The sequence below is a fragment of the Acanthopagrus latus genome, chromosome 9, assembly GCF_904848185.1.
Source record: "Acanthopagrus latus isolate v.2019 chromosome 9, fAcaLat1.1, whole genome shotgun sequence".
Taxonomy (NCBI): Eukaryota; Metazoa; Chordata; class Actinopteri; order Spariformes; family Sparidae; genus Acanthopagrus; species Acanthopagrus latus.
The window spans coordinates 18,050,263-18,073,881 of record NC_051047.1 but is presented as its reverse complement, the minus strand read 5'-3'; the positions used below and the strand labels follow the sequence as shown (position 1 = coordinate 18,073,881).

Below are 23,619 nucleotides of genomic sequence, written 5' to 3'. Positions count from 1 at the left end.
ATAATTTCCCAGTCTATGTTTGTACATGAAGCTAAAGAGGAGAGCATCCATCCAGTCTTTGATATAGATTGGCACCTCAGCAGTTTCTCCCTCGCATCATATCCCCTTGATCAAACAAAAGCACTTCTCAAGAATGAAGTCATTCATCGCAACCTCCTGACACTCTTAATCTGCCTCACTTTGATCTCGACTTCTCAGCCGTCCTCATCGCAATCATCTCTTTCCCTCATGTTTTCTCGCACCCCCCCGTTCCTTAAGGTCTGTCTGCCCTTCAACAAACTGCTGCTTCAAATTCATTGTTAACCAGTACGCCACGTCTTCCCCTGCAAATGATGCAGGAACCGGAAAAAAAAGTAATGAGATGCATCAAGCCTTCATCAGCGTTGCAGAGGTGTTGCAGAGGCGGTTATGTGGTTTGAAAATGTGACCTTTTGATTCTGTTGTGTTCTTCAATCTGAGCAGTATCAATTTTGTAAACACCAAAACATGACACCTCAATAGAACTTCCTCTGAGCTTTGCTTTTGCCATAATGTACCATGTTTTTACCTAAAAATCACAAAAAGTCTGCAGTGTTTCCTGGAATTGGTCAGACAATTCACATCAAATTGAACAAGACTCCCTTGCTGTTGTTCAAATGACTTTTTTAAAAAAGAGCAAAGCTTCAGAGTTTGACTGAAGTGCTCCACACATGCTTGGTGTAAACGCACCCTGATTAGCCTTATTTACTTCTGTGTTCCTCTCCCAGTGCTCCTTTGTACTCTTTGGCGACTGACCTGAAGAAGGAGTAGCTCGGTCCGAACTTGTAAAGTTCTGGGCTAAGCTCCATCTCAGGATAGTGCTGTAGGTCTTTCTTGATGGAGCCCAGGCCCATAGCAAACACCACGAACAGAACAGGAAGCAAGATCTGGGAGAGCAGGCCCTTCCAGTCTCTGCGGCTGTGCTGGAACCTCTTGATCAATATGGCTGTCATCTGCTGCCAAGCCAGGGCCAAGCCGCACACCATGGTCGAACCGGTAAGCTCTAGAGGGAAAGAGGGTGGAGAGAAGATTTTTTTTTTTTTTTTAATAATTATACTCTTACTGTCTCTAAGGCACACTGGCAGAATGTATCACAAAAGAAGGAAGAGCAAAGATTCATGTTAACATCCCACATGCTTCCTTTCACTTTAAATGTTCAATCATCAACTTTCATTGTTTTCATTGGATGTGATGTGAGCAGGTGAAGGAGGCAAAGCGCAAAAGGTGGAAGAGAAGGATGAGAAGGGGAGGAGGGACCATGTGGGGAACAAGACAAGGAACATTACAGGGAATAAGTGAGCAAACTTACTGATGCTGTCACCAAAGTTGGAAACACTATCATTGTGGTCTGAAGGGAAGCTGTCGATGGATGCAGTGTCACAAACCGTCTCCGAGATGGTCGGGAGGCCGTCCTCAGGCCCAGCTTCTGTGTTGTTGTGAGTCAGTTGGAGGAACACCTACACAAGTGCAAAGAAAACATTAGCAGCTGTGTTTATCAACGAGCCAATCAGTGTAATTTATGGCATGTGATTATGCATACATGTCAACGGGATATGCAATCAATGCAAGTTAATGAGCAGAAGCACATTTGCAGCTCCTGTATTTTTAAACAAGTATCATTGAAATGCACCTGAGCAGTTAAGGCAGTTTGTGTTTGTGCGTGGGTGTTCTAACTTACCTCCTCGAGGGTGGTGTCAGAGATGCCGTAACCCCCCAGCTGCAAGGCGTCTAGGTTGGAGTCCAGCGCGGTCAGGAGGGAGCGATATGAGGAGGCGTTAGATGAGCCGAAGGGGGGCAGAGAGTAGACCAGGTCGCCCCCCTGGGCCTCCTTCAGTCGAGCTTCAGGTACATGAGCTTGGATGAAAGATTTCAGTTCAGCGTTGTCAATCGGCTCAGATTCAGGGTTCGGCATCTGCAGAAACAATTGTAGGAATATATCATCACACTCAGCATGCTTTATCTTTGAAGTTCTTACAACATGCTAATGTTACAAAGCATGTTCACATTTTAATGCACAACAAAACGCATTACTATTCTCATACTGTCCGTTTTGGCAGCACCTCTGTTCACCCTGTGCCCGACTGCTCTGTTTCAGCTACAGATTTAAAGCATATTCAAAGGTGCAGTTTCTGAATGTGGGCCATTTGCATTTTTGTGTTTGTTTTGTTGTTTGCGTTTGTGTTTTTCATGACATGTATGCTCTATCATCATTCTCCTCCTAACATCAACCATGTCTGACTTTCGTGACATGCTGAGCTCAGCGGGATTATCCACTTCTATAATAATGACCCTTATGTACACTATGCATACACTCCCTGAAAGAATAAATATTAATATGTTAGCGCAGCAGCACTTCAGTGTTCCATCTGTGTCACAAGATGCATTCAGGGACAGTACTGAGTGTAGGTCACCAGAGACTTAGCAGCACACACATAGCATAAGCAGTTGTGTGGCCTGTGAGGCAGCTGTATTGTATCCCCTTTGCAGAGGAGGGTATATTATCACCCGTGTTCATTTGTTTGTTGCTAGTGAATGAATTTCCACGAAACTTGGATGGAGGATGGGTCTCAGCCCAGGATAAACCCTCTTAACTTAAGATGCTGATCCAGGAACCTTTTCTCACTTTCTTTTAAGGCTCCAGAGGGCATTTTTCTAAATTTTCATTAATTTTGAAGGGTGGCATCAGTGGAGTTTAAAATAACTGTGCATCTGATGCATCGTACTCAAAAACACAGCTGGAATACCTCCTGTGTGGGCAGGCTGTTGGTTTGAAAAAAAGTTATTACAGCTTTTAATCAATACATCATTCAAATAAGTTGCAAGTCATCTGACAGTGCTTTGAAGGATAAGATTATGAAACTGTCAATGCATTTTGTCTGAGGTTTTCTGCCTTTGGGTCATTAAAAATATTGAGTACTACATTAATAAGGTGTTAGATACAAGCTGAAAAAGATGTGAGAAGAGCCAAAATACCAAAATATGTAACTGGCATGTAGGATACTATGGTAGTAAACTTATATTTCAGCAAGAAGAGAGACTTTAAATTGCAAAATAAGGAAAGCAGTTGGAGTTATAGCATGCTGCAATAAAGTATGAGCCAGCTCTTAGTATTCGGCAGAGAATTATTTGTGCTGGATTTAGCCCATTTAGCAGTTTTTCAATTTATCCGATCCAAGTCAATCTGTTGCAATATGTATTATGCGCAACTCTAGTGTCCAATGTGGCAGAAATAAAACCGAGGACGTATTTACGCATGACCAGGCCAGCTCATCCATAATAATGCACTGTGAAATGTGACGATTTATGCGGGCTGCAAACTGCAGAAGATGTGTCACTATACTAGAAAGTCTGAGTAAAAATGCACCAGAGATACGCTTCTGCTTCCGAGATAAAAACTGGGGCCTGCAATCACTCAGCTTTCACTAATGCTAAAAGGTTGTCACGTCATCTCAGTCTTATCATGATTTCATGTTTGTGGAAGTCAAAAACACATGACGCCTGTAAGGATAAATACCTTCTTGGTGAGAGTCAGTTTGTAGCCTTGGCCCAGCTTGTCTTTCAGGTAGAGGGGGGAACCACAGCATTTTAAGCCTCCTCTCTCCAGGAAGGCGATGCGGTCGCTCAATACTTCAGCCTCATCCAGGTGGTGGGTGGACATGATGATGGTGCGATCTGACAGACACACACACACACACAAAGCAATATGTATAATTTGTGCATGCATAATCATACCGTCCCCTTCACCCATAACTGTAACTCAAATCAGCATCACAGAAGCAGGAGTCAGATCAATTTTGGATTTCCCTTATTCTCCTCTCCTAGATGGTCTTTTAAGTGTAGCTGTAGACAGGCAGACATTTAACACACATCCAAGTAAACAACCAAAAAACCAGACATCACAAAGACAAAAGCTATACACAAGCTGCATGATGCACATACAAATCATTAGAGAAACAGGCGCACAAACAGCAAGCGGTGCATAAAGTTGATTTTGAAAGAGACTCCACCGGCACCAGAATCTCCCTAACATCTGAGACATGCCCAATTACATTGGACATTTTCTGCATCTACAAATAGATGACATTTAGCAGTCTCCCTGCCATTATTGCTGCTACCCTGATAGAGCCAGAAAAAGAAGAAAAAAATACTTCCGGATGCCTTTTAGATTAACTATATGCTGAATTTAAAGTTAGAAGCCTGAGAGGGGGGGAAGCCCTCCAGGGTCAGCTCCAGGTTCCCTGCTCGTTCCTGTTCTGTCTCAGGAAATAGGGAGTTGGAGGCATTTTCAGTGGAAAACCCAAGAGTGAGAGTTTGGATTTGGAGACTTTGCACTCAGAATGCGAATGAGTGCAAAACTAGAAAGTGTTTTTGTGCAAAACTAGAAATAAAAAACGATGCAATGTAATTAGCAACGCATTTATAATATACGTTTAAATACCACAGTGTTTCTCTGGGTGGCAGAGCTGGCAGAATTACACACATTCTTTATTTCAAATACCAATTCAACTTCTTCACTCATGTAAAAGAGGCTATAAAATGTACTCAAAGTATAAAAGCAAAAGAGTATCCCTCCTAAAGGTCATTGCAGTTACAGTTAAAGTACTTTCTCACTGCAGTGGCCTTCAGACTTTTCATATTTGTACTTTGTTAATTCCAACCTCTGCATGAAACCATTTAAGCAACAGGTTATAAAACTCTTAAAAGCTTTTTCAAATGTGACAGAGACTCAGCTGATTGAATCAGATGGTGATGGGGGAGTTTGTTCCACAAAAGAATGAAGCCCCTTTGTCTTAAGTCTTGACTGCCGAACCCTTTGTCAACATTTGGTTTGGTGTCTTAAAAAGCGATCCACAAAATTGCAGAAATGAATTCCAAACAAATAGTGAACCAGTGTAATTCAGCCAGAGCTGGTGAGATATGCTCCCTACGCCTGGTGTTTGTCAGGAGCCTTGCTGCTGCATTATGCACCAACTTTAGATGGATAATTGCTGCATAATTGAGGCAAGTAAATAATGAATAGCAGCAGTCGAGATGAGAGGAAATTAAGGTGTGAATAAATTGCTCCGCTAAGTTTTTGGAAAGCTAAGGTTGTGCTGGCAATACTTCTGATTTAACTAAAAACTTCTGAACTTATGGTCAAATATTTAGTTGTCAGCAGTCCAAGTCTGGGTGTGCGTGTGTGTGTTTAAGAGAGCGTGTGTGGATGATACTGTTAAATATATGATCAGGACCAATCGCCGGAATTTCAGTTTTTACATAATTCAGTTTTATTAATTTAGAGACCATTTAGTCTTTGATTAGAGCACAGCAGCAGTGCAAAGAATCCGGATTTCACCATTTTCACAACCAAACGAGACAAATGTGTGTGTTCCATCAGCGTGGCAACGTGGGGCACTGCTGAAGTAAAGGATAATATGGCCAAGGTGTAGCAGATGCAAACTAAACAAAGCCGGGCCGAGTATCGACTCTTGTGGGACTCCAAGTGACGTAAAAAGAAGGAACACTTTGCCTGTTTGTTCTGATCTTGTTATTTTGCTATTTCTACCCCTTCTTCTTGTTAGTATCATTAGTGGTAGCAGTTTTCATAGTAGTAGCTGTAGAGCTCAATGGAGAGTTTGTAGAATAAAATTAACAGGAATGCTTGTGTGTGTTCATTGTGTGTGTGTGTGTGTGTGTTTCTGAGAGACTCACTCTTCTTGTGCTGGATAACAATGTCCCAGATGCTACGCCTGGAGCAGGGATCAACTCCTGTGGTGGGTTCATCTAGAACCACCAAGCGAGAGCCCCCTATGAAGGCGATGGAGATTGACAGCTTGCGCTTCATGCCGCCCGACAGGGTGCCCACCCGCTTGTGTCTGTGAGCGTACATCCCTGTCTCCTCTAAGATCCTGGTGGGGGAGTCAAAGAAAAGCATTAAACATGGAGCGCATGTTAACATACCTTTTCTATGCATTGCTGCACGGTTTCTGAGCCACAGTTCCATCAGTTACCCAGTGGGGGGTTCGGAGCACCAGGAAGCTGGAGGAGAGGTACAGTTCTTTGCCTTAAGGGTCAGGCTTATTATTGCTTCTCTTGTCACGCAGGAAAACCCACCAGAAATTGTCTCATGATGCAACTAGGAGCCCAAGCTGCAGCTTAATGATGCCATAGAATGAAAAAATATTTTCTCACACTTAGTCCCAAAAGATTTTCCAAAAAGACACAAATGAATAAGAATAACATTTTTAAAAAATTATTATGGATAATGTGAACTCAACATTGGAAAAATATTTTTTTTAATTTTCCCAGAGAACAACAAATGTTATCAACCTGCTTTCAGTGACAAAGTCTGATACATATCAGAGCTCTTGAGATGCCCATGGGTGTCAGCAACAAAGCAACATGATGCAACTTGTTCCCTTAAAGTAACAGCTTCAGACTCATCGTGATGCTTCAGCGTCTTGTAATAAGCTGAATGGTGTCTCTGTCTCAGCCTCTCTGCCCCCCCGTCACTTGATGTAACTTCAGTGAGAGGGTTTGATAACAGCATTACATACATATTTACTTCATCATTCAAGTTTTCAACACAAACATTGTTATGACATAATGAGTTTGATTTGTAGTTAGCACCGACATTATATAAATACAGACCTGGGATTTGTATATTTGGTGTTTTATTTAGTTTGTTTAGTAATTCAAAATCAGCCAATTTCTTTTTTGATTTAAATTTCTTCCCAAAAACTAAAAAGTGCCATTTATCTAAATTGACTTTATGTGACTAATTACTGGTGTTGAACACTGTTAACTACTTCCCTGCTACACTCTTACAATCTTAATCTATATTTTTTGTCACTGACCGAGCTAAAGGTGCCCTATTTTAAACATCTTTTAACAGAACACGTTACAGAATATATCAAATGGCACTGCTACGTCATGCAGAACCCCTGACATCATGTTTAAGACAACGTGCATTATGATTGAGCACATTATTAAGGGTGCTCCCTGTACTTAATGATCGACCACTCACGTGCGGATTTGTTCGCTCAGTTCCCTGCGTGACCACTGCGGCGCCTTGATCTGGCCGTACAGCAGCAGGTGCTCCTTGGCGGTCATGTGGTCGAAGAGGACGTCGTACTGCATGCACACCCCCAGTTCTTTGCGGACGTCATCGATGTTCGTCTGCATGTCTCTGCCATACACCTCAATGCCGCCCGAAGATGGGGCATATAGGCCAGTCAGGAGAGACCTAAGTATGAGGCATGGGTTAAAAGTTCATGTAGGATCATTTATTATCATATAAGAATAGTTTCTTGGTTATTTTATAGTTCATAATGGGGAAAAAGTTATAAATCACGCTCTTACTTTTGCTCCTGTTTGCTACCTGAGGTATAAATGTTGAAAATGCCCTTTGTTTTTCTCCCATTAACTTGTTTTTGTACTTCACCCGCAGCACTTTCCTCTTAAACTATGATTTATTGTTCCCAGGAACAATATAGGACAAGAAATCCCTTCCTGGTTTTGGATGTTTTTGAATCTTACTCTGCTACAGCATTCATTGTGCGTTTCTCTGAATAACAGCATCAGCAGAATTAGTCACATTTAAAATGTAAATGTAAGTGCTCCAGTTGATGAAGACCCGTCAGGCTAATCTCCACCACGCTGCATTTGCTGTGCCAGATTTGGACAAAACAATCTCCCTGTCAGCAGCGGGCCATTGAGATGATTAAAGGGATGCACAAATCAAATTTAAAAGACACCACATACAGTCTATGAATGGTTGAAACGCGTGCGTATTCATCTTAGGACATGCTGATACTGCAAAAAAAGAAAACAGAAACAATAGTGAGCTGCACATACATGGTGGTGGTCTTGCCGGCTCCGTTGTGACCGAGCAGTGAGGTGACATGGCCCTCGTAGAAGGAGACATTTAGGTTTTGAATTGCCACTCTGTCACCGTACATCTTGCTGAGACCGTGGAGGGAAACGCCAACTGGGAGCTTTGAGAAGTTCTCACCGACCTGGGAGGAAAGAGCGCTCTGACCTGAGAGAAACACGGAGACAGAGGCAACCTGTAAATCAAGCTAAAGGGGGACAGGAATAAAATGAAGTGCGAGGGGCATATATAAGTCTAGTGAGGTGTCTGGATCAAAACAATGAAAGACCACAAAAGGGAGGACATGTTTCAAAACACAACAAAACAGAGGAGACAGCAGTGCTTTTGGTTATCTGCCCCCAAGATACCACAATATCATTCTTATTTCTGTACCTTTCCCCTTGTCGTCGGGGAAGACGGGCTGGTTGTTCTGCATGATGTTGGTGAAGAGGAGTCCTCTGCCCGCCTTAAAGTTAGATTTAACGCAACAGCACATGTCGGTCCAGAAGGAGGCTTTGAAGGGGAAGTACCATGGGGCAGGGATGCCGTAGTTTCCTGCGGGATGAAGAAGAGCAAAGACTTCTCGTGAAGACCCGAAACAACTTTCGGACTAAAGTAGTCCCGGTACCAGAATATTGAAAGTGGAAAAAGATGAAAGTCCCAGTTTCTCAAAATAGAAGCATTTTGATCCTTTTTTAAAATGAACAACCTGCAGACAGTGCTGGTTCAGTGAAAGCAACAGAAGACATTACAAAAAGATTTGTTATAATATTAGCATCTGTGCAGCCTTGGGTTGAAAATCTAATTACAGATCTGTTATTTCTCTTTCTAGGTGTGCTTGAGTAGACTTTGATTTCTACTGAATGTTGATTTCATGTCATTCTAAACATGTAGTATCAAAAAAGTATCTCGGTATTAATACTTTAAATTAGAGGTAAGATTACCAAGACAACAGTAAACTGCTGTATTTGCTTCAGGTAGGGGGAAGTTCAACACCATAATCATAACAAAGATAATGATTTCAATCACTTAGTTTACTTCAGTGCTAATGCTGATATTGTTGTGCTGATGCTAATGCTAATGTTGTTGTGCTGATGCTAAGGCTAATGTTGTTGTGCTGATGCTAACGCTAATGTTGTTGTGCTGATGCTAATGCTAATGTCACTGACTGCACCTGACGTAAAAAAGAAGACTGACTACTCTGTTGGACTAGAAAAAGTAGGACATGTTGAATTACTCTTCATATTCACTTTAAAGTTGCGCATAACATTTATACAACTAAGAAATATGCATCAAGGTGTGTTGATATTGATAATTATATGTGATAAATATATTGGTGTTCTGTAAAGATAAAGAAGAAACAATCATTAATCTGTTTTCAGTCAGTATGCATCAGGAATCTGGAAGAAAGTAGAGTATTATTTTGATACTCAAACCAACTATGAAGTTAAACTGGAAGCCAAAGATGTAGCATTACAGTATTGCAGTATTACATAAACAAATCCAGTGAATTCAGCAGACGTTCAGCTTAATAATTCCTCTCGTGACATTTCACGTCCATGAAGCCAAATCTCGCCCATCGTTTGAATCCTTCAGGATGGAATTTAAGAAATCTTTGAGTCTATCATATAGTATATGCTGATACAGTCAGTATGTTACAAGAGATCAAGAGAAATCTGATTGGAGTACCTGCTGTCACTGTTATCTTATCACTTTATACATCTATAGATACATTTCTTTTTACCTTTTCCTTGTAATAATACCTGGTGTCACAGTGCCTTGATATATTTAACATCTAACTGTGAGAAAAATATTCTTTATACAGTATGTTCTGAGGACGCCTATGTCTTTTGTTTTTATAATCCGAACTGTCAGTGACGAACGATAAATAAAGCTTGGGGGGAGGAATGTATCAGGACTATTTGACTAAGATCAACCTGCTTAATTTCAAAGGCTCCGATTTTGCAGTTTACCTGGGAAAACCTTGCGGATGTAAGCCCCGATGATGAAGTAGAGGAGCGAGTCGATGAGCATCAGCCAGCAGAGCCAACCGAACGAGGCTGTGTCTCCAGAAACGGGCGAGCTGTATGAGTTGCTCCAATGAATGCCTGGAAGAAGAAAAAAAGCCAGTGAAAGAAACCTTTTTATTTAGCTCCCTGTTGAGGCAAGTAGCTCTAGTCAAAAAGATTTTGTGTTATGAAATTCAGTTGTCTGCATGTGTGTACCTTCTCCTTGGGCCTCGTAGCGAGAGACATATTGACTGGCATAACTGAAACAGGTCGGGGAAAACAAACTCTGGAGGACGACGAGAGACAAATTAGACAGAATACAGAAACCAAAGCCAAAAAAAAAAAAAAAAGGGTAAAATACATCATCTTTTTTTCACACAATGCCTTTCAGTGATTCCTCTCTTGTGAGCTCTTGACAACTTCGTGCAAATTCCTGAAGTGATACTTTCCCAAACGTGACGTGCAGAGTTTTGTTCAAGGCAAACAAGGCTTCAGATGTACACAGTGATGTTGCGTTAAATAAAAAATGAAATGTTTGACCTACAACCATTGATCGTCGTGCAGCGTACTTTCAGAGGAATAAAGATGTGTTAGGGAACAAGCACTATTTATGTCAGCATAAGAAGGGAGGAAAAGCTGTCAGTGCACCCTTCAGTCCTCTGCTAACTATACTTACTGTCAAACCAAATACATAAAAACAAAACCTTACAAGAGTAAACAACCAGAGGCAATGTTTATTCAGATAGAGTAATGGCATTGTACCTCCTTCTGTGTTCATTATCTCTCCGTTCAATTCCCTGAAGCTTCCACAGCAAATCTAAGTATTCGCTAATTCAAAGCTAGAGTTGATAAATCATTTTAAGAGATTAGGTTAGTAGAAAAGCTAAACCCGACACCAAAATCTGGTCTCTAATAGTCCCGCGAACTGCACGGCTAACTGAGCTAACAGGCTTACAGTAGCTACAGTTAAGAATATAAACACATATAGATGTAGAGACAGAATACAGAGAGCAGTGAGCAGCTACCCTGGTGATATGCTGCCTCTATCTGTTGGGATTATGAATTCAAGGTGGCTAATTGTCATGTATTGCACCTTTAAGTAGTACGATCTTTATCTCTGTATTTAAGACCAGAAAAGCTAGTGGATGTAGACAGGCAGGTGTGTTCATGTGGTTTGGAGGAGTAGCTTGGATGTACTTTTTTCAGTAGGATACTTCAGAAATCTAGCTTGCTCTTGCCAATGTTAAAACACCACATGAATCATGACAAAAGAGGTTCCTCACCAGGACACTCTTCTGGGAAAAGGTGAGCTTCGTCTCCACCGCCATGACCACAATGAAGGGGAAGAAGCAGAGGATGTAAATGAGGCTGCCACTGAGCCCGGCGATGTAGGTCTTGTCGAAGAAGGAGCTGACCAGGTAGCTGAAGGCCAGGATGCTCAAACCGTAGTCGCAGAGGTACAAGAAGAGCAGGAAGCCGTCACTGTGGGGCAGGATGCCGCCGTGCTTCAGGATCAACGTGAGGATGACGATGGTCAAGGTGAGGTAGGTGGCGCACTCGAAGAACCAAGCGAAGAAGTGGCTGAGCGGGTTGACTCCCATCATTTTCATGTACTGTGGGAAAAGAGAGAAAGAATACAAAAGCTGTGCTTGCTTTCCGGTGGTGCTTGTGAATGTTTACAGCAGAGAGGAAACACAGAGGTCAGGAGTCAATTTCACATTTGTTGCAGTTTTTCGAAGCTCAGAGGGAAAAGCAAAGAGGAAAGACAGTATCATTACAGGGCATCTTGGTAAGCAAAGAAGTTGGTGTTCGCCGCAGAAATACAATGACTGGTCTGATCATTTTTCAAGTGAAAGAAAACATTACCTCGTGCAGCCTCAGCTCTCTCTCGTGCACCAGCTTCTTCACAAAATCAGCCACAAACAGAACCCAGGCCATCATCAGCATGAGAGGGAAAACAAAAGAGATGGCCTCCAGATACCTGGGGGAATACAGAGGTGCCAGCTGTCAGTCAAACTTCCAGAAAATCTACCATCCAATCACTGTCAACAACGGCAGATGAAACAGCCTATCATTCAGTTGCGGGCTTGACAGAGACGGAGATGCAGAGGGTGGAAGAGCAATAACGAAGCGATTTTTTGACAGCTGTGCTTTCATCCTCCTATTATTTACGCAAAATAAATGCCTCTTTGCTTTATTTGGGATTTTTTTTTTTCACCTAATCATATCTGGAGCCCGACACATAGGAATTTAGCGCTCGCAGTTTTTTCATGCTACACGGCTATATTTCATGGCTATCGTGTCAGAAAATGTGTTGTTGAGTAATAAATCAGAAGGACGGCGAGGCGAGGATCATCATATCTTATCGTTGGCGGAGCCGGCGACAGTGGCCCCCGCTGGTGCTTCTTACATGAGATATCAGCACTGTCTTGAGACACACTCGAGGGCAGGCAGAAACCAAACGCTCAAGCATGATTTATTGGCGACAACGGAGAGTATTGATGCACAAGTAAATGCCAAACCCATGTTGGGACTCGGATATATACTACCGAGATGATTGGCGTTCTTTATGGATGGTTATTAAAGGCCTGAAGGTTGTTTCAGTGTGCGTGTGTGTGTGTTTATGGACTTCAAATATGTATGCACAATAATGGTGAATATTCATGCACATGGTGCGGAGCCAATTACGCAGTGAAAGGCTCCTGTGAATGACTACTTACTGTCAGTCCCAAGTGGCAGATGAATAATGAGAGAGCATGCATAATTCCACATCAATGGCTGTATGTCCCCTCAGAGAGGCCCTGTGCATCCTTTCATGTTTCCTCTGCATGCATCCATATGGGAGCATGTTCATACTGCATGTGCGTGTACGTATGGGACTCACTCATCCCGCAGGTGGCACGGATAGGGGAAGGGCTGCAGCTGGACGGCCGGCTCCGTGACTCTCTGTCCAGTCTGGGTCTCGATGATGGCCCGATCGATGCTCTCCTGCAGGTAGACGAAGCCCCGGTTGTAGCGCATGGTCATGCTGCTCGAGATGTGGTTGTCCTTCACGAAATAGGGGTTCCGGACTCTGTCGGTACGCATGACGTTGTCCATGTGCATGCGGATGGTGTAGCTGACTTTGGGAGGCAGGGAGGACACGGAGGAGGAGGACCTGGCCTGACGCTTCCTGGACGAGGAGTCGTCGTGGTCGCTGTCATCGTTGTCGCCGTCGCCGTCATCTTTGGGGAGCTTGAAGATGACACCTTAAAGACAGATTGCAAATGTTTCACCACATGCAGTATACAAAACTCCGAGACAAGACTAACTTTTTTAGTTCCTCGCCCCAGATAATCTGTTGTTGAGTCAGATCGGTCACAGGCGATCATGAAAACTTCAGAAGAAGTAGCACCGCATGATGGAAAGCAAAGTAACAACCTAGCTAAATGTAAAATTGGAGTCCTCTAATGTGTGGGGAAAGATTATTCAAACGAGTGCTGCAGCAGCGATTCCTAATGCCAGGAAATAATTTCGTATTTTGGCACTCTAAGTTCCCTCGTCTAAAAGTCAGTTGTTTTTTTTGAAATGTTTTACTACGTCAAGCTTAAGGGGTGTTAACATTTGTTCTACAACATAAAATAGTCAGTAAATCGGTAAATACCCTACAATTATGAAGCCATTAAATATCTATCCAAAGAGGCTGAAGAAGAGGTCATTAAACATCATCATGCAGAACACAGAAACTCATCTACTCACAAGTTTGCCGTTACTTATACCCTGTTCTCACTTGAACTTCCCATCTTCTTGACTTAACGATTGATAGTATTAAAGCAACATTATGCAGAAATCACCCACTGAATCCAAAATCGACCAAAATTAACATCCACTCCGCGACACTGGAAACCACTGCGGGTCGGTGCCCAATATTTACTCACTTGCGTAGAGGTCGCGGTTTTTGGCTAATTCTTGAGCCGTGTTGTCGAGCTGCTCGGCGGAGTCGTAACCACGGTAGCGGTCGAACGTGATGCAGGAGGAGAGGTCGACCATCAGGGTGGACAAGGTGGTGATCTGTTTCAGGATGTTCTTGTTCTTCTCCAGCATCTCCGTCACGTTAGCTTTAAAAAGAGACAAATGTGAATTTGATCCCATGATTTAGTGCAGTCTCAGCTTTGATTGCTGTAAATCCAAGAATCAAAAAGATAGCGATAATTTGGTGTGACTGTCGGGTGCCATGCCCTGTTATGTCATTAAGATAGAAATACGCTCTGACAATACAAGGTAGTCTAATTAAATACCTACATGTCAGAGTCGGACATTCATAATCACATCAAGGAGAGAAGCCCGAGGAAATTCATGTTGACATGAGAGAAACGCTTCCTGTAAACCTATGGAGCAGTCCCGCTTGCTGAAAACCCCGAGTATTTTACAGGCAATAGGTGAGGGTGGAATAGAAAGGTAAGCCTGCTATCCGCGGCTTACAAAAAGTAAGACCTTCAAATGCTCACTCACAGAAGCTGCTGAGCGTCTCCTTCATTTTGCCGACATTGATGTCTGTCTGCATCTCAATGAAGTTCCTCACAAAGGAATTGCCGAGGGAATTCTGACAAGGAGGGGAGGGGGAGTGGAAGAGACAATACACAACATCAAGATTCAGCTGCCGAAACTCGTCGGAAGACCACTGCACAAGTTTATCTCCAAACTTTCGTAACGACGGCGAGCCGGCTAGAATAATCAGATATGCAACAGAAGGCAGCTGTGAGCGTTCGTACCTGCAGCATCGGCAGCGTGTGGCTGAGCAGTTGGGCCGAGTTTAGGACGTAGCTGGAGGACTCGATCCACTCCTCAGAATGCTTCCTGAGATTTGCAAACTCCTGCAAGGTCGTGTTGGCCTGGACAAGGATAGGACAAGGGCGAGAACAGTGGTGAAACAGCTGGGTATCAGGGAGATGTCATAACCTGCTGTGTGTGCGTGTGTGTGTGTGTGTGCGCGTGTGCGTGTGTGTGCTCGAGTCTGTGAAGGCAGCAGCGTGCGAGAAACAAAAATTGCTCAAAATAGAGCCACAGCAGAAGATGGTGTCGCATACAAATATGTGCACACATCCCCGAAACGCTGTGTTTCTTGTTTACGACATGGCGTGAAGACTAAACAGGCAGCCATCGCCTAGAAGAGGTAGAAACAGACAGAAACGCAGTCAGATGACAGATGAAGGTTCATGAAGGTGTGAACCCTGAGACAAGCTAACTGTCACATGCTTGAGCTGAAAAACAAAGGAAACAAATCAGAGAGAGGAGGACAGTTCCAGATCCAATTCACAGCGAGCAGACAGGTGAGTAAATTATTCAACTAGCTTAGCCGGCAAACCTATACATGGTGGAGTAGTTTGTTGGCTGTATGTCAATAGTAATAAATAATTTATCTTGTGTGTGCATGTGTTCATCTATGCTGTATGTACTGCGTACCTTCTCCATGATGGCCCTGGTGACAGGTGTGTCAGGAGTGTACAGAATTTGTCCCATCAGCATCGGTTTGAGGAAAGCCCAGGCGATGGCTCCACCTGTGGTGTTGACCATGTCCAGGTACATGTTCTGACAGAAGGGAGCTAAAGACGGAGAGAAGACACACAGTATTAACGGGGGTGAAATGTTTTATTTGGCCGACAAACATTTTTTTCGTGTTTAGTTGCTTTTGTCCAAATATTTCGACGGTTTGAGCTGACAGGACGAGGCCGGGGTTTATTGCAACAAATCCCATGAAAAGAGCAAAACCAACAGTGAACAAGTCAGCTTCTTACTGCTTTACAACTTGTTTACCGTGTATACAAGCCGACACATCCCCAAGAAACAGTCACAAATATGTCGTTTTAACAGTATGTGAAGTTGAGATCAATTCATTTGTTCATTTGGGCCTTTTTACAGTATAACCTGATGATATAAAAAAAAAAATAGAATAGAATAACAGCAGCATTGTCATTTAAAACTACAAAATACATACGCTGGCTGTTACTATTTCTCTCAATGTCTCTGACAGCTATTAACCTGCGTCTCTGCTCCCCTCTCACCACTCACCCGCAACACTGCGCATTGTCATGAGGTTTTGTACCCCAAATAATGTTACACAGTGACATCACAAGCATACAGGCTTTCTGCTGCAAAACAATGAACGCTCGAGCTATTATGGTTTATATTTAAGATCAGTTTTAACATGTACACAATGACCTCCAGCAGCTAGTTAAGCACCGCCCGCGAGACGTCAGTTTTTTAATCCTCATTCTTCCATCTTGTAGTCCTGTGGGAGGACAGGTGGTGAACATGTTGTGATTGGTAACTCAACATTTCCCTAACAGCTTGCTAGAATTTCTGTTTCAAAATAAAAACACTACGTAGTAAAGCTAAGAAAGTGTCTCTCTGATGTGCATACATGTACGTGTGAAGTCCACATAAAAAATAAAAAAAAAAAACTGAATATGAAGACTAAAATAAAATGTTGCAAACAGCGACTGCACTGAAAATTCAGTTTCCAAACGCCCCGAAATCTGTCCTCCCAACGTACTGGCATTTCGTGGAATCTTGAACCTCTCAATCATCTCCTCCCTCTGCTGCTCTTCTTTGATGGAGGGGCTGGAGTCCGACGCGATGGGAAGTTTGGAGATTCCAAACAGAGCCAGGATACCGTGCCTGCACAACGCTCGAGAGAGGGTGACGAATGTGGCTTTGCTAGAGATGCCGGACCTCTGTCCTCTCGTCATCTGGGGAAAAAATGGAGATATAAACATATAATACTTTAAGTTTTTCATATAATGAGCGTCTTGTTTTTGGTCGGGTGTAAGGATTGCGATCACACAGACAAAAAAAAAACAAAAAACAGGAACACAGTGTGTAAAGCACTGTAAAGGAGTAAAGACTACGCACTTCGCTAAACTCGTTGTTTGCCACCAGGTTGAGGTCGTTCATGGAGAGCAGGTAGCCTTGCAGCTGACTAATGGCAGGAAGGAACTTGTTCATCATGTTGGTGATGACCTTGGCCATCTGAAGCATGACTCCCACGAAACTCTGCAGCTCTTCAGACAACACCATCTGAAATAAAGGGAGAGCCATTCAAACATGTTCCTGGAGTTTTTGTTTTCCTCACGATGATTCTAGATTCAGCAAGTGATATTTTTTTTGATGGGTTTGAATTGATTGAAATGATTAATAGGTGAAGGCCCTTGCTCAAAATAAAAAATGCTCTATCTCAAATAGTTCACAGCATTGAAAAGCTATAGTTACTACCATACTGCGCTCACTGTTTTCCTCTCTGTCCTTGCTGTCACTCTGTTCTCTCTCTCTGACCGGATTAAAATCAGGTGGTTGATTCAGTCAAGGCTACAAGATAAATAAAAGCAAGTCGTATCAGCTTTTATATCAGGCAGTCACATACGTCTTTTTCTTTAGAGGCCACTATGAGCCATCGTCAATATTTGTTGGTCAGTTATAAGTTCTTATTTGAAAATTAAATTCAGCAAAGCACCCCAAGATGTCTCCCAACACTTTCTTTAAAATCTGGAAAAATCCCTCTCAATACCTGGTCCTGAGACTATATATAGCCTTATTTTCTTTATCTTTTAACCAGGAGCAGGTGGCTATCAAGTAAAGAGTTCTGTGAAACCATGTTAGGACACATTCGATAATCACCAATGAAACAAGTAAAAAAACATTCACCTCAAAATGCCAATGATGAATATAAATAGCGAGCTCTTAGGGCTACAGTTTTTCCCCTCCTGTGTCTGCTCTGTTCCTCCACTGGTAACTGTTAAACTTTTTTTTTTTGCCTGAAACAAGCTGAAATAAACACACTGGCGTAATATCACCTTGCATCTGAGAAGGCTAACCTGTAAGAAAACAGTAGAAGAATGTTGATCGTAACTGAATCTATTTTTAGCTTTTGTTTGGATTTCAACAACCGCTAAAGGAAATATCCACCTCTTGAGCAGCTAACTGCAACAATACACCCATCCGCTTTATCTACCTCGTTTGGTGCTGAGCACACAGCAAACAGATGGATTTTGAGGGTTTTCTTTGCTGCAAACATTCAACTACGTCTCTAAAATATAGAGAGCATTTAAGTGAACTTGACCTGGCGATAGAGAAGTTTTCTGCTTCAACATATCATTATGAAGTAAATGTTGGGTGCACGATGTAACGGTTGCCTGTCGCCACTTTAAACAGTGAATTCACAGTGATTTCATTTATGCACGCGACACCTAACAACAGCTTTTAATGAAACTGTGAGTTAACCAATCAATCGTGAAAACCAACAACATTTTTTTTGCTTTGAAACTGTGTTTAGTTTGATGTGCTTCCAGCATAAAAGCGGCCCAGTCAGGAAACATGAGATACTTAAGAGTTTTGACACAAAACAACATGACTGTTACTGATTGAGTTGTATCAGGTAATCTTTCCACTCCTAAATGTCCCAGGATGAAGGTAACAACAAAAAGCAACTTTGTTAAAATCAATACTACAATCTTCTTGTAATGTTTTGAATAATTGGATTTTATCAACGTTCAATTATTTAATTATTCAATGTCATAACTACTCTACATAACTCTATTTGCATTTTACATTTGATTAATCCACATTTTTAACTACAAAGCTTTAAGGCTTTTATATAGCTGTGCGTTATATTACATTTTAATAATGTCCGTTTTATTAAATAATCCAATGTAAAACATTAGTTATAATGTTTTTTTACAAGCCAGTTTTAAGGTTCCTTTTTCCTCGCTTTTTCCATTTCTTTGATTTGTTTCGACTCGTAAATGAAGGTTTCCCCTCAGTAAAGTATAAACAAAGATTGGAAACAGGTAAATCTGTCCTATAGCTGCACATCTTCTTCAAATACAGATGGTCTATTGGAGTTCTTTTGGAAATTACAGCGTTTGTTTTCTTAGATCAATCAAAAACATCAAGTTTCTTCTCTGACTTACATCTTCCTCAAACAAGCACACTGTAGCATCAAACATGTGTTTTCCAGCTGCCCAACAGAAACCATTTCTTTGTCCATTCAGTCATTACTGACTGTGTGCAATCACCAAACTCTCACATTGTCTATTTTCTTTATCGAAGAAAAAAGAAGAAAAGCGTAGCATGTTATTTTTCTTTTGACAAAAAAAAAAAAAAACAACTCTATCTCAATTCAGACTTACTCTGTACACCAGGTTCTCCATGTTGACGTGGCGCGCCATCAGCAGGGAGAAACTGTACCACTGCTCAGGGGACATGGAGCAGAACATCTTGGTCACATCTGTCTCGTTCACGTCTGTGGATTCTGTGGAGCCGCAGTGACGCAGGTTGACCAACCAGGAGAGTATCTGTTTTAAAAGCATTAAGGGAGGATGGAAACAGTTAAAGCCCCCCACAGTTTCAGAGTGCAACACCACAGTCATAAATACAAATCCCAGGTCAGATGTAATGTAGGTGCTAACTACAAATAAAACTCATTACGTCAGGACAATGTTATGTGTTGAAACCATGTATGTTGAAGTAAACATGTATGTAACGCGGTGATCCGACCCTCTGGCTGAGACAGAAACACCATTCACCCTGTTACAAACCTTGTACACAAACTGCATCTTAGTCCAGTTTAACATAGGCCATCATTCCAATATGCATGTTTTAATAAAAATACTGACATTAGGAAACAGCCTATCAATAATCAAATCTCAGTCAACATATTGTCCCACCCCTTGTATATAAATACTTCTCCCCAAGATAAAACATCTATCAAAGAGACTAACCGTTCTGGAAACCTTGAGTTATGATAATGTGGCGCTTATTTGCTGAAGAATATAGCAGCATAATTCCCTCAACTGCAACACTGCAGACCCTGAGCTGTAAACTGAGTCTCCAAATTGGGTGAGGTCGTGATTAAATGTTTGCTTGCACACTATATATACTGTATGTGAGTAGATACTGATGGCTTACCACTAAATTGTTGTTCGGTAGAGTGGTTTTCATCAGGCGGTCCAGATCAGCTAAATCAAAGTCTGTGTGTCGCTGAACATCTGCGAGGAAGGCTGTTTTATTCCTCAGCATCTCCCCGACTGTCACAGCGGCTGGGGGAATTAAGTGAAAGAAGTGCTTTTTATTACTACATTGATGTATACAACCAGTCTGCCTAGTTTCACTTCTATAATGGTGGAAAGTAAACAAAAGACTGCCTTTAAAATCTCCCAAGAATTGTTTTTTGCTTCTAGTTGCATTTCTGTCATTTAAATTTTCTAGCAGGCATCATGTAAATTCATCTGATAATATATTATTGCATCGTGATTGCAGTTCCTGACTGCCACTGTGGCATCTTCAGGGGCCGAAAACGTGTCCTCAGCGAGCCAACCACAGTGAGGGAGACACGTGTTTAATGTTCACAAGGAAAAACAATTACAGACAAAGTGACATTGGAGAAATTGGCCGCTGTAATAAGTTATGATTGTTAGATAATGTGGCATCAGACACAAGTCAGTGAGCACCGGGTGAGCTGAAATGAGCAGTCTGTTGTTATGGAAACAAGGTTTGTGATCTGCTTTTTTTTCCACTGATGGCACGACAGGCAGTGACCACAGCCCTAAATTAGAATTCAAAACTTACTTTAACTCAAACTTACAAAGCTTATAACACCACAAATGTCTTTTTAACCCACATCTATATGCATTTAGTTGTTTAAAATTGATACTCTGTATACCATCAAGGGTACACCAATGGGCTTTTCTTATTCATAATCAGCCAGACAACAAAATCAGCTGTGAAAAGTACAGTCTGTAAAGTAAAAATGCAGAAAAGAGGGAAATGTCTTGTAGGTCTATTACAAAACAGCAGTGGTGCAGAAATGTCTCCTAACATACTGCGATAACAATACAGAAACAGTTCTGATAGAGCGAAACGTCTCACCTGGTGAGGTGATGTTAATATTGAGAGATCTCAAGCTGTTTGTGTTGATGTTCAAATCTTGAGTCAGCACAGAGGTCCTGCAATCATACACACACACACACACATACAGAAACACAAACAGATAAAAGCACCTCAGTCAGAATATATAAATAACAACAAGAAGTGTTGCCTTCATTCAAAAAAGTTTAATGCTTCAAGGCATCCTGCAGGCTAAATGGCTGGGTTGAAAAACTGCGCTTATTGGGCCCAGATGACAACGAGAGGTAACTGTCTGATTTTTTTAGACTGAAATACCCTCAGATCCTGTGAGGTGAGCTCTGTGAAGTGCAACATCTCTGTGATACTATTTAGCAAACAAAAGTGATAACTGAGGTAGAGATGTAGACGACATGGCGTCCTCACTACAATAAGGATGACGACGGTGCCGTACCAGGTTGACTGGACATTGTAGGCAATGGGGTCTCCGATGACGGCCACAAAGATGGCGTCTATCAGGGAGGTCATGTTCACCACCAGGCTCTCAACCATGGTCTGCATGCTGGGTAGAAAAATGTGACAGAGCTGACCAGGCTCCAAGGGGAGGGCCTCCATCAACAGACGCACAGTCTCTGTGTCCTCCAAGGTGCACACCTATAACAAATCAGTCAGTATATTAATTTCTGTCCTTGTAATTTGTGTCTACTTTTTTAATTTGCATAACTGCACTTTGACCTGACTACCTCACTCCTCAGACTATAATCGCACCATCAATATATACAATCGTTGCATCCCTACATCTTGGCACTTCTTTACTATGGTTCATTTCTGGACTAAGGAATCAAAGTGAACCATGGGATTTGTACCGATGATATTTATGTCTTTCAGCCTTTGCCTTCAGGTCTGAACAAAACTTTTGTCAACTTTTTTTTATTGAATACTTTACTGATTTATGGTTTGCAGTTTATTTTGGCACAGGCAGCAAACAACAGCTTCTGGCATTTAATCAAAAAGAATATCACCACCTCTGTCAACCTGCAAAAACCCATTTTTGCTCGAAATGTTACCAAAGTCTAATCAGCGGTGTTGTTTTTGTTGCCTATTCATGTCTGTGTTGCAGATTTATTTTGCTCCAATTTGACAGCTGACTTTAAGAAATTGAGTCGCCCAGTTTCAAACAACACATTGTTATAAGAATAACACTGCAGGGACCCTTTTAGAGCATTAAGCCTTGACAACATACTGCATAAGCTCTGAAATGTCAACTACTTTACTTCTAATTATAAACTTGCTTATCAAAAACACATAATGAACCCCAACAGTGTTTTCAGATATTCTGAAGTGCTCTTTTTCCAATTATGGTGAATGATGAATGTGTGAGAAGGGCAGGGTCAGTGGAGAGACCTGGGTTCTCAGGAGGCCAAGTTGCCTTGTGAATTGCGGGTCTGTCGGGTTGATCTTGAGGAGCTCCATGACTGTTCCGATGGTCCTTTGCATGAGGATCAGGTTCTCTGCGGGGGGGGGGAGTGAAGTAAAGGCGAAAAAAAATGAGGGTAAGCGAGAGGTTATTAGAGTTAGACAGGAAGATGGGATGGGAACGGGAAAAGAGGGCAATAAGGTCTGTAAGGTGACAGAATAACATGACATCCCACTGGGCTTCATTACGACTCGCACCATTACGGGGCACCGTCGTCAGGCAGCGAGCAGCAAATGATGTGCTTAAAGTGAAGCCCTGTGCAGGACTGATGGGGCCAGAGGGGCCAGCAGCAGTAGATGCTGTCGTGCATTAAAACGCATCTGACAAGCCCTAAGAAAGGCGCCACCTCAGGCAACAAGACGTGATGACAGAATATTTAATTAGGCCAAAATTAGACAATGGTGATGTTTAATCTCAGGGTGCTCAACACCTAGAGGCCTTTGCAATTACAACAGTTCACTGTGGGTTTGTGTATGTGTGTGAAGAATATGAGTGGGGTTTCGGAGGAGTGAAGCTCCCGCCGCTGCTTACAAAGTGATTCTGTGCACCGAAAACATTATCACACAAGCACAGACGCCAATTAAAACGAGGTCATAGATGTCCACTTGTGTGAGTGCGAGGGGAGACGTTTAGCGAGGGCGGACGGGATAAGTGATTGAATTCTACTTTGCTAATGAGATTTAAAAAGGTGCTGAGTGGCTTTCTCCTGGAGAAGGGCCATATGGCCGTGGGCTCTTTGGGAACTCAAGCTAAGCTGATGTGAAGTCTTATTCCTCATATCTCCAGAATGAATTATGCCGCGCAATAATCACATACACAACAACAACAGCAGCATTGGCAAAACGTTTTATGGTTCTCCCATGGTCCCGAAACAGCCACGAAGGTCAGTTTGAAAGGTGGCACTTCCATGAGGTGTCACTGTTTAATGGCACAAGCTGGCAGACAGTACTTATATATACATACTGTCACAGCAGGTATGTAAACACAAGCTGTAGCATCAGTGGGAGCTCTACAGTACAGCATGAGTGGGAGGGAATCCACAGAGGAGTCGGTCGGTAAAGTTAATTGGAAGAAACTAACATCATTCATTTGGGGCTTCTCCATTTAACTAATGAGCGCACATTTCTTATAATGAAGTTGCCCTCTGTCCAAGAAGCCTCTAAGTGTCCATACTGAGTCAGAGAGAAGGAGGACCTGAACTTTTACCTTACCTTGTGACTCACTGGCAATGGCTTTTGTCATTTTCCTGATCGTTGAGGAGAATGGAAAGCTGTCTGGAAGCAAGTCAGCAGAATTCGCGAGGAGATCCATTGATGACCTGGGGAAGATTGAACAAGCTTATGAAACGGGCACTAACAGAGAAACACAATGGTGAAAAGGCAATT

At 42.2% G+C, this 23,619-nt stretch overlaps 1 protein-coding gene across 5 annotated transcripts in view; it reads right to left on the bottom strand.

The window, feature by feature from the left end:
* Window positions 1-23,619, bottom strand: part of abca12 (ATP-binding cassette, sub-family A (ABC1), member 12) — an 80,292-nt gene that overhangs the window by 24,141 nt on the left and 32,532 nt on the right. For all 5 annotated transcript variants that reach the window (XM_037109909.1, XM_037109905.1, XM_037109908.1 and 2 more), the window contains 25 exons: window positions 23,446-23,552; window positions 22,162-22,268; window positions 21,212-21,411; window positions 20,782-20,858; window positions 19,822-19,952; window positions 19,044-19,208; window positions 16,771-16,935; window positions 16,412-16,607; window positions 15,322-15,461; window positions 14,631-14,750; window positions 14,371-14,461; window positions 13,797-13,976; window positions 12,764-13,127; window positions 11,746-11,860; window positions 11,163-11,492; window positions 10,096-10,165; window positions 9,844-9,978; window positions 8,264-8,425; window positions 7,855-8,038; window positions 7,025-7,243; window positions 5,710-5,906; window positions 3,533-3,690; window positions 1,697-1,930; window positions 1,328-1,475; window positions 775-1,021 (listed from right to left, as the gene is read on the bottom strand). In XM_037109909.1, the coding sequence (XP_036965804.1) occupies window positions 775-1,021; window positions 1,328-1,475; window positions 1,697-1,930; window positions 3,533-3,690; window positions 5,710-5,906; window positions 7,025-7,243; window positions 7,855-8,038; window positions 8,264-8,425; window positions 9,844-9,978; window positions 10,096-10,165; window positions 11,163-11,492; window positions 11,746-11,860; window positions 12,764-13,127; window positions 13,797-13,976; window positions 14,371-14,461; window positions 14,631-14,750; window positions 15,322-15,461; window positions 16,412-16,607; window positions 16,771-16,935; window positions 19,044-19,208; window positions 19,822-19,952; window positions 20,782-20,858; window positions 21,212-21,411; window positions 22,162-22,268; window positions 23,446-23,552 (4,242 nt within the window). The remainder of the gene's footprint in view (window positions 1-774; window positions 1,022-1,327; window positions 1,476-1,696; window positions 1,931-3,532; window positions 3,691-5,709; window positions 5,907-7,024; window positions 7,244-7,854; window positions 8,039-8,263; window positions 8,426-9,843; window positions 9,979-10,095; window positions 10,166-11,162; window positions 11,493-11,745; window positions 11,861-12,763; window positions 13,128-13,796; window positions 13,977-14,370; window positions 14,462-14,630; window positions 14,751-15,321; window positions 15,462-16,411; window positions 16,608-16,770; window positions 16,936-19,043; window positions 19,209-19,821; window positions 19,953-20,781; window positions 20,859-21,211; window positions 21,412-22,161; window positions 22,269-23,445; window positions 23,553-23,619) is intronic.